The 14,300-nt window shown below is 76.1% G+C and overlaps 1 protein-coding gene across 1 annotated transcript in view; it reads right to left on the reverse strand.

Moving 5' to 3' along the window:
- Positions 1–14,300, reverse strand: part of LOC125440650 (obscurin-like) — a 102,807-nt gene that overhangs the window by 27,035 nt on the left and 61,472 nt on the right. The window contains exons 28-31 of the mRNA XM_048510507.1: positions 13,507–13,679; positions 12,029–12,055; positions 10,228–10,380; positions 9,320–9,447 (exon numbers count right to left, since the gene is read on the reverse strand). Of these exons, the coding sequence (XP_048366464.1) occupies positions 9,320–9,447; positions 10,228–10,380; positions 12,029–12,055; positions 13,507–13,679 (481 nt within the window). The remainder of the gene's footprint in view (positions 1–9,319; positions 9,448–10,227; positions 10,381–12,028; positions 12,056–13,506; positions 13,680–14,300) is intronic.

Here is a 14,300-nt window from a genome sequence, read left to right on the forward strand (position 1 = left end):
CCCCCCCCACCCCCCCCCCCCCCCACCCCCCCCCCCCCCCACCCCCCCCCCCCCCCACCCCCCCCCCCCCCCACCCCCCCCCCCCCCCACCCCCCCCCCCCCCCACCCCCCCCCCCCCCCACCCCCCCCCCCCCCCACCCCCCCCCCCCCCCACCCCCCCCCCCCCCCACCCCCCCCCCCCCCCACCCCCCCCCCCCCCCACCCCCCCCCCCCCCCACCCCCCCCCCCCCCCACCCCCCCCCCCCCCCACCCCCCCCCCCCCCCACCCCCCCCCCCCCCCACCCCCCCCCCCCCCCACCCCCCCCCCCCCCCACCCCCCCCCCCCCCCACCCCCCCCCCCCCCCACCCCCCCCCCCCCCCACCCCCCCCCCCCCCCACCCCCCCCCCCCCCCACCCCCCCCCCCCCCCACCCCCCCCCCCCCCCACCCCCCCCCCCCCCCACCCCCCCCCCCCCCCACCCCCCCCCCCCCCCACCCCCCCCCCCCCCCACCCCCCCCCCCCCCCACCCCCCCCCCCCCCCACCCCCCCCCCCCCCCACCCCCCCCCCCCCCCACCCCCCCCCCCCCCCACCCCCCCCCCCCCCCACCCCCCCCCCCCCCCACCCCCCCCCCCCCCCACCCCCCCCCCCCCCCACCCCCCCCCCCCCCCACCCCCCCCCCCCCCCACCCCCCCCCCCCCCCACCCCCCCCCCCCCCCACCCCCCCCCCCCCCCACCCCCCCCCCCCCCCACCCCCCCCCCCCCCCACCCCCCCCCCCCCCCACCCCCCCCCCCCCCCACCCCCCCCCCCCCCCACCCCCCCCCCCCCCCACCCCCCCCCCCCCCCACCCCCCCCCCCCCCCACCCCCCCCCCCCCCCACCCCCCCCCCCCCCCACCCCCCCCCCCCCCCACCCCCCCCCCCCCCCACCCCCCCCCCCCCCCACCCCCCCCCCCCCCCACCCCCCCCCCCCCCCACCCCCCCCCCCCCCCACCCCCCCCCCCCCCCACCCCCCCCCCCCCCCACCCCCCCCCCCCCCCACCCCCCCCCCCCCCCACCCCCCCCCCCCCCCACCCCCCCCCCCCCCCACCCCCCCCCCCCCCCACCCCCCCCCCCCCCCACCCCCCCCCCCCCCCACCCCCCCCCCCCCCCACCCCCCCCCCCCCCCACCCCCCCCCCCCCCCACCCCCCCCCCCCCCCACCCCCCCCCCCCCCCACCCCCCCCCCCCCCCACCCCCCCCCCCCCCCACCCCCCCCCCCCCCCACCCCCCCCCCCCCCCACCCCCCCCCCCCCCCACCCCCCCCCCCCCCCACCCCCCCCCCCCCCCACCCCCCCCCCCCCCCACCCCCCCCCCCCCCCACCCCCCCCCCCCCCCACCCCCCCCCCCCCCCACCCCCCCCCCCCCCCACCCCCCCCCCCCCCCACCCCCCCCCCCCCCCACCCCCCCCCCCCCCCACCCCCCCCCCCCCCCACCCCCCCCCCCCCCCACCCCCCCCCCCCCCCACCCCCCCCCCCCCCCACCCCCCCCCCCCCCCACCCCCCCCCCCCCCCACCCCCCCCCCCCCCCACCCCCCCCCCCCCCCACCCCCCCCCCCCCCCACCCCCCCCCCCCCCCACCCCCCCCCCCCCCCACCCCCCCCCCCCCCCACCCCCCCCCCCCCCCACCCCCCCCCCCCCCCACCCCCCCCCCCCCCCACCCCCCCCCCCCCCCACCCCCCCCCCCCCCCACCCCCCCCCCCCCCCACCCCCCCCCCCCCCCACCCCCCCCCCCCCCCACCCCCCCCCCCCCCCACCCCCCCCCCCCCCCACCCCCCCCCCCCCCCACCCCCCCCCCCCCCCACCCCCCCCCCCCCCCACCCCCCCCCCCCCCCACCCCCCCCCCCCCCCACCCCCCCCCCCCCCCACCCCCCCCCCCCCCCACCCCCCCCCCCCCCCACCCCCCCCCCCCCCCACCCCCCCCCCCCCCCACCCCCCCCCCCCCCCACCCCCCCCCCCCCCCACCCCCCCCCCCCCCCACCCCCCCCCCCCCCCACCCCCCCCCCCCCCCACCCCCCCCCCCCCCCACCCCCCCCCCCCCCCACCCCCCCCCCCCCCCACCCCCCCCCCCCCCCACCCCCCCCCCCCCCCACCCCCCCCCCCCCCCACCCCCCCCCCCCCCCACCCCCCCCCCCCCCCACCCCCCCCCCCCCCCACCCCCCCCCCCCCCCACCCCCCCCCCCCCCCACCCCCCCCCCCCCCCACCCCCCCCCCCCCCCACCCCCCCCCCCCCCCACCCCCCCCCCCCCCCACCCCCCCCCCCCCCCACCCCCCCCCCCCCCCACCCCCCCCCCCCCCCACCCCCCCCCCCCCCCACCCCCCCCCCCCCCCACCCCCCCCCCCCCCCACCCCCCCCCCCCCCCACCCCCCCCCCCCCCCACCCCCCCCCCCCCCCACCCCCCCCCCCCCCCACCCCCCCCCCCCCCCACCCCCCCCCCCCCCCACCCCCCCCCCCCCCCACCCCCCCCCCCCCCCACCCCCCCCCCCCCCCACCCCCCCCCCCCCCCACCCCCCCCCCCCCCCACCCCCCCCCCCCCCCACCCCCCCCCCCCCCCACCCCCCCCCCCCCCCACCCCCCCCCCCCCCCACCCCCCCCCCCCCCCACCCCCCCCCCCCCCCACCCCCCCCCCCCCCCACCCCCCCCCCCCCCCACCCCCCCCCCCCCCCACCCCCCCCCCCCCCCACCCCCCCCCCCCCCCACCCCCCCCCCCCCCCACCCCCCCCCCCCCCCACCCCCCCCCCCCCCCACCCCCCCCCCCCCCCACCCCCCCCCCCCCCCACCCCCCCCCCCCCCCACCCCCCCCCCCCCCCACCCCCCCCCCCCCCCACCCCCCCCCCCCCCCACCCCCCCCCCCCCCCACCCCCCCCCCCCCCCACCCCCCCCCCCCCCCACCCCCCCCCCCCCCCACCCCCCCCCCCCCCCACCCCCCCCCCCCCCCACCCCCCCCCCCCCCCACCCCCCCCCCCCCCCACCCCCCCCCCCCCCCACCCCCCCCCCCCCCCACCCCCCCCCCCCCCCACCCCCCCCCCCCCCCACCCCCCCCCCCCCCCACCCCCCCCCCCCCCCACCCCCCCCCCCCCCCACCCCCCCCCCCCCCCACCCCCCCCCCCCCCCACCCCCCCCCCCCCCCACCCCCCCCCCCCCCCACCCCCCCCCCCCCCCACCCCCCCCCCCCCCCACCCCCCCCCCCCCCCACCCCCCCCCCCCCCCACCCCCCCCCCCCCCCACCCCCCCCCCCCCCCACCCCCCCCCCCCCCCACCCCCCCCCCCCCCCACCCCCCCCCCCCCCCACCCCCCCCCCCCCCCACCCCCCCCCCCCCCCACCCCCCCCCCCCCCCACCCCCCCCCCCCCCCACCCCCCCCCCCCCCCACCCCCCCCCCCCCCCACCCCCCCCCCCCCCCACCCCCCCCCCCCCCCACCCCCCCCCCCCCCCACCCCCCCCCCCCCCCACCCCCCCCCCCCCCCACCCCCCCCCCCCCCCACCCCCCCCCCCCCCCACCCCCCCCCCCCCCCACCCCCCCCCCCCCCCACCCCCCCCCCCCCCCACCCCCCCCCCCCCCCACCCCCCCCCCCCCCCACCCCCCCCCCCCCCCACCCCCCCCCCCCCCCACCCCCCCCCCCCCCCACCCCCCCCCCCCCCCACCCCCCCCCCCCCCCACCCCCCCCCCCCCCCACCCCCCCCCCCCCCCACCCCCCCCCCCCCCCACCCCCCCCCCCCCCCACCCCCCCCCCCCCCCACCCCCCCCCCCCCCCACCCCCCCCCCCCCCCACCCCCCCCCCCCCCCACCCCCCCCCCCCCCCACCCCCCCCCCCCCCCACCCCCCCCCCCCCCCACCCCCCCCCCCCCCCACCCCCCCCCCCCCCCACCCCCCCCCCCCCCCACCCCCCCCCCCCCCCACCCCCCCCCCCCCCCACCCCCCCCCCCCCCCACCCCCCCCCCCCCCCACCCCCCCCCCCCCCCACCCCCCCCCCCCCCCACCCCCCCCCCCCCCCACCCCCCCCCCCCCCCACCCCCCCCCCCCCCCACCCCCCCCCCCCCCCACCCCCCCCCCCCCCCACCCCCCCCCCCCCCCACCCCCCCCCCCCCCCACCCCCCCCCCCCCCCACCCCCCCCCCCCCCCACCCCCCCCCCCCCCCACCCCCCCCCCCCCCCACCCCCCCCCCCCCCCACCCCCCCCCCCCCCCACCCCCCCCCCCCCCCACCCCCCCCCCCCCCCACCCCCCCCCCCCCCCACCCCCCCCCCCCCCCACCCCCCCCCCCCCCCACCCCCCCCCCCCCCCACCCCCCCCCCCCCCCACCCCCCCCCCCCCCCACCCCCCCCCCCCCCCACCCCCCCCCCCCCCCACCCCCCCCCCCCCCCACCCCCCCCCCCCCCCACCCCCCCCCCCCCCCACCCCCCCCCCCCCCCACCCCCCCCCCCCCCCACCCCCCCCCCCCCCCACCCCCCCCCCCCCCCACCCCCCCCCCCCCCCACCCCCCCCCCCCCCCACCCCCCCCCCCCCCCACCCCCCCCCCCCCCCACCCCCCCCCCCCCCCACCCCCCCCCCCCCCCACCCCCCCCCCCCCCCACCCCCCCCCCCCCCCACCCCCCCCCCCCCCCACCCCCCCCCCCCCCCACCCCCCCCCCCCCCCACCCCCCCCCCCCCCCACCCCCCCCCCCCCCCACCCCCCCCCCCCCCCACCCCCCCCCCCCCCCACCCCCCCCCCCCCCCACCCCCCCCCCCCCCCACCCCCCCCCCCCCCCACCCCCCCCCCCCCCCACCCCCCCCCCCCCCCACCCCCCCCCCCCCCCACCCCCCCCCCCCCCCACCCCCCCCCCCCCCCACCCCCCCCCCCCCCCACCCCCCCCCCCCCCCACCCCCCCCCCCCCCCACCCCCCCCCCCCCCCACCCCCCCCCCCCCCCACCCCCCCCCCCCCCCACCCCCCCCCCCCCCCACCCCCCCCCCCCCCCACCCCCCCCCCCCCCCACCCCCCCCCCCCCCCACCCCCCCCCCCCCCCACCCCCCCCCCCCCCCACCCCCCCCCCCCCCCACCCCCCCCCCCCCCCACCCCCCCCCCCCCCCACCCCCCCCCCCCCCCACCCCCCCCCCCCCCCACCCCCCCCCCCCCCCACCCCCCCCCCCCCCCACCCCCCCCCCCCCCCACCCCCCCCCCCCCCCACCCCCCCCCCCCCCCACCCCCCCCCCCCCCCACCCCCCCCCCCCCCCACCCCCCCCCCCCCCCACCCCCCCCCCCCCCCACCCCCCCCCCCCCCCACCCCCCCCCCCCCCCACCCCCCCCCCCCCCCACCCCCCCCCCCCCCCACCCCCCCCCCCCCCCACCCCCCCCCCCCCCCACCCCCCCCCCCCCCCACCCCCCCCCCCCCCCACCCCCCCCCCCCCCCACCCCCCCCCCCCCCCACCCCCCCCCCCCCCCACCCCCCCCCCCCCCCACCCCCCCCCCCCCCCACCCCCCCCCCCCCCCACCCCCCCCCCCCCCCACCCCCCCCCCCCCCCACCCCCCCCCCCCCCCACCCCCCCCCCCCCCCACCCCCCCCCCCCCCCACCCCCCCCCCCCCCCACCCCCCCCCCCCCCCACCCCCCCCCCCCCCCACCCCCCCCCCCCCCCACCCCCCCCCCCCCCCACCCCCCCCCCCCCCCACCCCCCCCCCCCCCCACCCCCCCCCCCCCCCACCCCCCCCCCCCCCCACCCCCCCCCCCCCCCACCCCCCCCCCCCCCCACCCCCCCCCCCCCCCACCCCCCCCCCCCCCCACCCCCCCCCCCCCCCACCCCCCCCCCCCCCCACCCCCCCCCCCCCCCACCCCCCCCCCCCCCCACCCCCCCCCCCCCCCACCCCCCCCCCCCCCCACCCCCCCCCCCCCCCACCCCCCCCCCCCCCCACCCCCCCCCCCCCCCACCCCCCCCCCCCCCCACCCCCCCCCCCCCCCACCCCCCCCCCCCCCCACCCCCCCCCCCCCCCACCCCCCCCCCCCCCCACCCCCCCCCCCCCCCACCCCCCCCCCCCCCCACCCCCCCCCCCCCCCACCCCCCCCCCCCCCCACCCCCCCCCCCCCCCACCCCCCCCCCCCCCCACCCCCCCCCCCCCCCACCCCCCCCCCCCCCCACCCCCCCCCCCCCCCACCCCCCCCCCCCCCCACCCCCCCCCCCCCCCACCCCCCCCCCCCCCCACCCCCCCCCCCCCCCACCCCCCCCCCCCCCCACCCCCCCCCCCCCCCACCCCCCCCCCCCCCCACCCCCCCCCCCCCCCACCCCCCCCCCCCCCCACCCCCCCCCCCCCCCACCCCCCCCCCCCCCCACCCCCCCCCCCCCCCACCCCCCCCCCCCCCCACCCCCCCCCCCCCCCACCCCCCCCCCCCCCCACCCCCCCCCCCCCCCACCCCCCCCCCCCCCCACCCCCCCCCCCCCCCACCCCCCCCCCCCCCCACCCCCCCCCCCCCCCACCCCCCCCCCCCCCCACCCCCCCCCCCCCCCACCCCCCCCCCCCCCCACCCCCCCCCCCCCCCACCCCCCCCCCCCCCCACCCCCCCCCCCCCCCACCCCCCCCCCCCCCCACCCCCCCCCCCCCCCACCCCCCCCCCCCCCCACCCCCCCCCCCCCCCACCCCCCCCCCCCCCCACCCCCCCCCCCCCCCACCCCCCCCCCCCCCCACCCCCCCCCCCCCCCACCCCCCCCCCCCCCCACCCCCCCCCCCCCCCACCCCCCCCCCCCCCCACCCCCCCCCCCCCCCACCCCCCCCCCCCCCCACCCCCCCCCCCCCCCACCCCCCCCCCCCCCCACCCCCCCCCCCCCCCACCCCCCCCCCCCCCCACCCCCCCCCCCCCCCACCCCCCCCCCCCCCCACCCCCCCCCCCCCCCACCCCCCCCCCCCCCCACCCCCCCCCCCCCCCACCCCCCCCCCCCCCCACCCCCCCCCCCCCCCACCCCCCCCCCCCCCCACCCCCCCCCCCCCCCACCCCCCCCCCCCCCCACCCCCCCCCCCCCCCACCCCCCCCCCCCCCCACCCCCCCCCCCCCCCACCCCCCCCCCCCCCCACCCCCCCCCCCCCCCACCCCCCCCCCCCCCCACCCCCCCCCCCCCCCACCCCCCCCCCCCCCCACCCCCCCCCCCCCCCACCCCCCCCCCCCCCCACCCCCCCCCCCCCCCACCCCCCCCCCCCCCCACCCCCCCCCCCCCCCACCCCCCCCCCCCCCCACCCCCCCCCCCCCCCACCCCCCCCCCCCCCCACCCCCCCCCCCCCCCACCCCCCCCCCCCCCCACCCCCCCCCCCCCCCACCCCCCCCCCCCCCCACCCCCCCCCCCCCCCACCCCCCCCCCCCCCCACCCCCCCCCCCCCCCACCCCCCCCCCCCCCCACCCCCCCCCCCCCCCACCCCCCCCCCCCCCCACCCCCCCCCCCCCCCACCCCCCCCCCCCCCCACCCCCCCCCCCCCCCACCCCCCCCCCCCCCCACCCCCCCCCCCCCCCACCCCCCCCCCCCCCCACCCCCCCCCCCCCCCACCCCCCCCCCCCCCCACCCCCCCCCCCCCCCACCCCCCCCCCCCCCCACCCCCCCCCCCCCCCACCCCCCCCCCCCCCCACCCCCCCCCCCCCCCACCCCCCCCCCCCCCCACCCCCCCCCCCCCCCACCCCCCCCCCCCCCCACCCCCCCCCCCCCCCACCCCCCCCCCCCCCCACCCCCCCCCCCCCCCACCCCCCCCCCCCCCCACCCCCCCCCCCCCCCACCCCCCCCCCCCCCCACCCCCCCCCCCCCCCACCCCCCCCCCCCCCCACCCCCCCCCCCCCCCACCCCCCCCCCCCCCCACCCCCCCCCCCCCCCACCCCCCCCCCCCCCCACCCCCCCCCCCCCCCACCCCCCCCCCCCCCCACCCCCCCCCCCCCCCACCCCCCCCCCCCCCCACCCCCCCCCCCCCCCACCCCCCCCCCCCCCCACCCCCCCCCCCCCCCACCCCCCCCCCCCCCCACCCCCCCCCCCCCCCACCCCCCCCCCCCCCCACCCCCCCCCCCCCCCACCCCCCCCCCCCCCCACCCCCCCCCCCCCCCACCCCCCCCCCCCCCCACCCCCCCCCCCCCCCACCCCCCCCCCCCCCCACCCCCCCCCCCCCCCACCCCCCCCCCCCCCCACCCCCCCCCCCCCCCACCCCCCCCCCCCCCCACCCCCCCCCCCCCCCACCCCCCCCCCCCCCCACCCCCCCCCCCCCCCACCCCCCCCCCCCCCCACCCCCCCCCCCCCCCACCCCCCCCCCCCCCCACCCCCCCCCCCCCCCACCCCCCCCCCCCCCCACCCCCCCCCCCCCCCACCCCCCCCCCCCCCCACCCCCCCCCCCCCCCACCCCCCCCCCCCCCCACCCCCCCCCCCCCCCACCCCCCCCCCCCCCCACCCCCCCCCCCCCCCACCCCCCCCCCCCCCCACCCCCCCCCCCCCCCACCCCCCCCCCCCCCCACCCCCCCCCCCCCCCACCCCCCCCCCCCCCCACCCCCCCCCCCCCCCACCCCCCCCCCCCCCCACCCCCCCCCCCCCCCACCCCCCCCCCCCCCCACCCCCCCCCCCCCCCACCCCCCCCCCCCCCCACCCCCCCCCCCCCCCACCCCCCCCCCCCCCCACCCCCCCCCCCCCCCACCCCCCCCCCCCCCCACCCCCCCCCCCCCCCACCCCCCCCCCCCCCCACCCCCCCCCCCCCCCACCCCCCCCCCCCCCCACCCCCCCCCCCCCCCACCCCCCCCCCCCCCCACCCCCCCCCCCCCCCACCCCCCCCCCCCCCCACCCCCCCCCCCCCCCACCCCCCCCCCCCCCCACCCCCCCCCCCCCCCACCCCCCCCCCCCCCCACCCCCCCCCCCCCCCACCCCCCCCCCCCCCCACCCCCCCCCCCCCCCACCCCCCCCCCCCCCCACCCCCCCCCCCCCCCACCCCCCCCCCCCCCCACCCCCCCCCCCCCCCACCCCCCCCCCCCCCCACCCCCCCCCCCCCCCACCCCCCCCCCCCCCCACCCCCCCCCCCCCCCACCCCCCCCCCCCCCCACCCCCCCCCCCCCCCACCCCCCCCCCCCCCCACCCCCCCCCCCCCCCACCCCCCCCCCCCCATGTGATTGCTACAAGATATATGTAACCAGCCTTGCTATATGTTATCACTGCCGACTTGGGACATTCTTTCCTTGACTTTTACTTTATGGCTTCACACTCAAAGTAGATAACTAGGCTTTCCCTGACACTTTTGTCTCATGGGAACCAGGGTTTTTTCCCGTTGTCCTATGGGAGTAGGATGCCAGGTGGCTCTCTATGTCTATCTATCACTGACCTTCGGGCACTCTGGCTCAAAGCGAACTCTTTCTCGCATTTCTTGGGAGACTGGGAGGGGTGATTGTTAACGGAATAAAAGGGGTTGCAAAAGCTAAGTTCGTCAGAACTGGCTTTATCAAGCTGGTTGCTTCGACACCTATCAATAAATGCTGCTGATCCACAACGCAAAGTCCACTTATTATTGTAAAGTTCAAGACCTAACCCCTATATAGCCCTAACCAGAGGTGGGATCCAGCAGGTTCTCACCACTTCCCGAGAGTGGGTTACTAATTATTTGTGTGTGCCGAGAGGGGGTTACTAATTGGGTCTGCTTTTCCATTGGGCTGTTTTAAAAACATGTTCTAGAAATATGGTCAGGTTCTTTGTTTAAGGAAAGTATCCTTCTTTTGATTTCTATAAACAAAATTAAGTATTTGAAAGTATTAAGTATTTGACAGGCAGTCAATTAGAGGAGAAGTAGTCGTTTCTGTTGGCAGTAGATGGTAGGACTTGCTATAATGAATTTCAATTATGGACAGAAAGATACCAGCTGGAAATTAGGAACTTTTTTTTTTACAGTAAGAGTTTTTTACAGTAACAGAAATTATTAATGCCCCGCCCCCGGAATGCCTGGCCATGCCCCCATCGTGCCCCGCCCAGCCCCATTGGCGCTACGCCACTGTTTGAATCCCACCACCATGGGAACCTGTTACTAAAAGTTTTGGATCCCACCACTGGCCCTAACACTGTAAGTTGGCAGTGACTTAAAGGCATTTTCCAGCACCATACAGTGGGCACTCCATCATGTTGAAGTAGTGTTTGGCTGCAAGTATATTTTTGCAGGTGATCTAAAACCCAGAGAGACGGCTGCTTTCTCCCTGCTCCGAACAGACGCAGCTCGCCTCTTTCTTTGGAGAACCACAAGTCGTGTACTCACTCCGCAGACTGCTGCAGCATCTTTCTGATGAAATCCTTTCCCTCTTCGCTCAAACAAACAAAATCAGGAATGTCCCACGAGATTGTCCCGTTCTGAATATTTTGTAGGGTTGATCGGTCATTTTCTCCAGCAAACGGAGATTTGCATGTCAAGCTAATTGTTCAGAAAACAAACAAACAAACAAATAAACACTCTTTACTCCTGAGTGCCATTATCAACCAAGAGAAACATCAGGGTAAAATAATCTCTCATAACCAAATAATGGTCGGTGCTGGTCAATTATTGGATTGGGAGAAAAGCAAACCTGGGCTTAACTGTCTCACCAAAGAAAGCTGATGGAAGGGTACGGAATGTAAAACAGCAAGTCTATCCAGAGTTAATACATTCCCAGACCTGAGGGCTGGATGCGAGATTCTGTTTATTCCCCCCCCCCGCCCCCAACAAACTTCATATGTGGATTGCAACCTGCAAAACAAACATTTTTCCCTTGTGTTACACACTATATTAAAATGAAGTTTCCCAAGAAACTCTGGGTTGGATCCAAACTAAACTCTCCTAGTAAGAGAACAAAAGTTTCCGCCCTCCACTCTGTGGATTCCCATGAAATGTATCCCCGGGGGACACCCTGAAGTGCGACATGAAGGGAATTTGCAGCAGGGAGAATCAGAAGAAATTGCCAGTTTAGTCTGGATCCAACCCCCAAGGTTTTCTTCCATTGGCTCTTTTTTCCTTTTCTTTTTCAGATTCCTGGCTACCATCAGAAATAAGGCGCAGTCAATTGGCACAGAAATGAACAGAAAGCTATGCGAGAAGAGATGAATTGGGATTTTTAAATAGACTTGTTGGCCAAGGCATCTCTTATGAAATCCTGTTTCAGAGGGTAGCTGTTTTGGTCTGTAGATGAACAGCTGAATTCTAGTCCTTAGAGAATTCTAGACTTTAGAGATCAACAAGATTTTTGGGGAATGAACTTTCCAGACTCTTCATCAGATGCCTTGTGAAAACCACTGTAATGGCACCCTTGCGTGCCTCTCAGTCTATTGAATGTATGTGAAAAATAAGATACAAGGTCTGTTGTATCAACCTCAACCACATGTTTAAACAAGGAATGCCCCCCAATCTCCCCTCATGAGTATGCTCCTTTTGCTGTTCATGTTGGAGAGCCCCCACCTTCCTACATGACTGGATCAGATCTGGAATCTGTATTCTTATGTGTTATTTGGCCACTTGATGTCTTAACTCAGTAGTGGTGAACCTTTGGCACTCCAGATGTTATGGACTACAATTCCCATCAGCCCTTGCCAGCATAGCCAATTGGCTATGCTGGCAGGGACTGATGGGAATTGTAGTCCATAACATCTGGAGTGCCAAAGGTTCGCCACCACGGTCTTAACTGAACCACCTTGATGGATTAGAAACCATCAGTGGTGCCAATTTCCACCCACCCACCCACTTCCAGCCCAAGCCCCACTCTTGGGGCTGGGCTCTTCTCCCCCCCCCAGCCTGCAACTCCAGCCCTGGCCAAGCCCACCTGTGGTGGACTCCCCGCATGTCCCCTTACTCCCAGGTAGGGCCCCACTGCCAAATTCCGGAGCCGTCCAGATTTGTGCGGATCACCGCTCCCTTCCCTAGCCATCCTGGGGAGAGAGAGGGCACTTCTAGAAGTTACCTAGAACTACCTTTGATGAAGTTACCTAGAACTACCTTTGATGAAGTTACCTAGAACTACCTTTGATGAAGTTATCTAGAACTACTTTTGATGAGGTATCAACAAAGATGGTCTCTGCCATCATCTGCTCACCTTAAATAGCTAATAACTCCAACAGGCCTGTAGAAAAAGAGAAGGTATCAAAAGTTATATTAGTCCGCATGGAATCGATAGACAATTTTACTTTCCTTGAAAAAAAATAGCTTTCTAAATATCCATACGATTGAACCCGCACAGATCAACTTTCCAAGATCACACAAAACTCTAAAGCCAGTGAGTGGTCAGTTATTTGGGATAGATTGGTGAATATTATATCAGCAAAGAAGGCCTCTTGACCCAAGGCTTGAAGAGATAATTTGGATGTTTATGGGCGCTTTCCCACTTACCTTCTGCCCCGTGCTACTGTAGCCAAGTAGAGCGGGGTCCCCGGCACTCCCCACTACAGGGGCGGCGACAACGCAGCCGCCCCGACGCTGCCGCTGTCGCGCCCCCTCAGCGCGCGGCATCCCTGGCGCTCTTCAAAACGGCGCCTTTTGATGACCCCACGCAGAGCGCCTTTTGATGACCCCGCAGAGCCTTTTGATGACCCCACAGAGCGCGGGGTTGTGGGGAAGCCTGGGCGCACGCCAGAAATGACGCACGCTGAGAGTAGCGTGCGGCATAGGGGGCAATGAGTAAGTGGGGAAACGCCCTATGTCAAAGCACTTCAGACTATTTCGCCTAGAAGATCCTATTCCCTGAGGTCAACTTATTATGCCTGGTAACTGTGCTCACAGGCAGTCTTGTTCTGTGTAATCCACCCTCATCAAAGTACAGGTGGAACAGGGTGAGCTCCAGACAAATCAACCAATCTGATTTCACAAATAATGTCGCTCAGGGGGGCCAAGATGAATATGATGTGGACAGTCATTCAGGCTCGTTCACGGGGCTGTTCAATTCATATATAAAGCAGTGGGTGGGGGTCTAAATTTAAGAAGATTTTGGATTTATATCCCACTTTTCTCTCCTGTAAGGAGGAGACTCAAGGTGGCTTACAAACTCCTCTCCCTTCCTCTCCCCACAGCAGACACCTTGTGAGGCTGAGAGAGTTCTGAGAGAACTGTGACGGGCCCAAGGTCACCCCAGCAGGCTTCATGTGGAGGAGAGGGAAAACAAATCCAGTTCACCAGATAAGAGTATGCTGCTCACGTGGAGAAATGGGGAATCAAACCGGCTCTCCGGAGTTGAGTCCACTGTTCTGAACCACTACCCCTGCTGGTGAATGATTGTTGAGGAACGAATGATTGATGGGAACTCACGCTATGTCGAAACAGTTTTTTATGTGACGTAATTGTGTTTGTACAGTGCCCCAAGCCATACATGGGAGGGCAATTAACAAATCCAGGACAAATAAATGCAATTTATTTTTATGTAATGTAATTCTGTTTGTACATCGCCCCAAGCCAGACATGGGAGGGGTGATTAACAAATCCAAAATAAATACATTTTATTTTTTTTTGAAACCATATTTAAATAAACAAATAAATAAGAACTCTAAATGTATTCTGCATTTAATATTAATGTATATTCACCAAATATCAGATGCCATTGACACCGGTGACTCAGAAAGAATTTCTGGGGCGACAAACTCCGGAGACCCATATTTACTGTACTGGGGTTCCGCCAGATTTATCTTCTGAGCAAACCCAAAATCACAGATCTTTATGTCATCTCTGTCGTCATAGACCATCAAGATGTTTGAGGGCTGTGGAAACAGAAAAAAACGAGGGATGTATATATGGGAGCCTGAGGTTTATCACATTTTAAGCCTGCAAGGTCCTCTATCAGCTGCAGTTACAATCTGTGAAGCAGTATGCAGGCACCCCGCCCAGTAGTTTCTAATCCTCAACCCATAAATCAGGGGTCTGCAACCTGCAGCTCTCCAGATGTTCATGGACTACAAATCCCATCAGCCCCTGCCAGCATCACTATTCCATACATCTAAAATAGCTTTTAATCAGTAAAACAGCTAAGAACGGAACCTCTATTCCCGCGTGGTAACTTTACTGTTTCTTAGGGAGCAATAACCTTGCCTCTAGTCAAATATTTGAACCTAAACAAAACAACATTTTTCCACACTGTATCCTGGCTTGTTAGCTGATGTACTTTGCTGATATCCTTTGGTTTCCTGACATCTTATTGCAAAGCCTGAAGGAGAAACTGGTGGTTCTGTTTTCAGTAAGTTAACTTGCTGATTCACACGCCAGCTGGGTGACCTTGGGCTAGTCCCAGCTTCTCGGAGCTCTCTCAGCCCCACCCACCTCACAGGGTGTTTGTTGTGAGGGGGAAGGGCAAGGAGATTGTAAGCCCTTTGAGTCTCCGGCAG

Source organism: Sphaerodactylus townsendi, linkage group LG11, assembly GCF_021028975.2.
Source record: "Sphaerodactylus townsendi isolate TG3544 linkage group LG11, MPM_Stown_v2.3, whole genome shotgun sequence".
Taxonomy (NCBI): domain Eukaryota; kingdom Metazoa; phylum Chordata; class Lepidosauria; order Squamata; family Sphaerodactylidae; genus Sphaerodactylus; species Sphaerodactylus townsendi.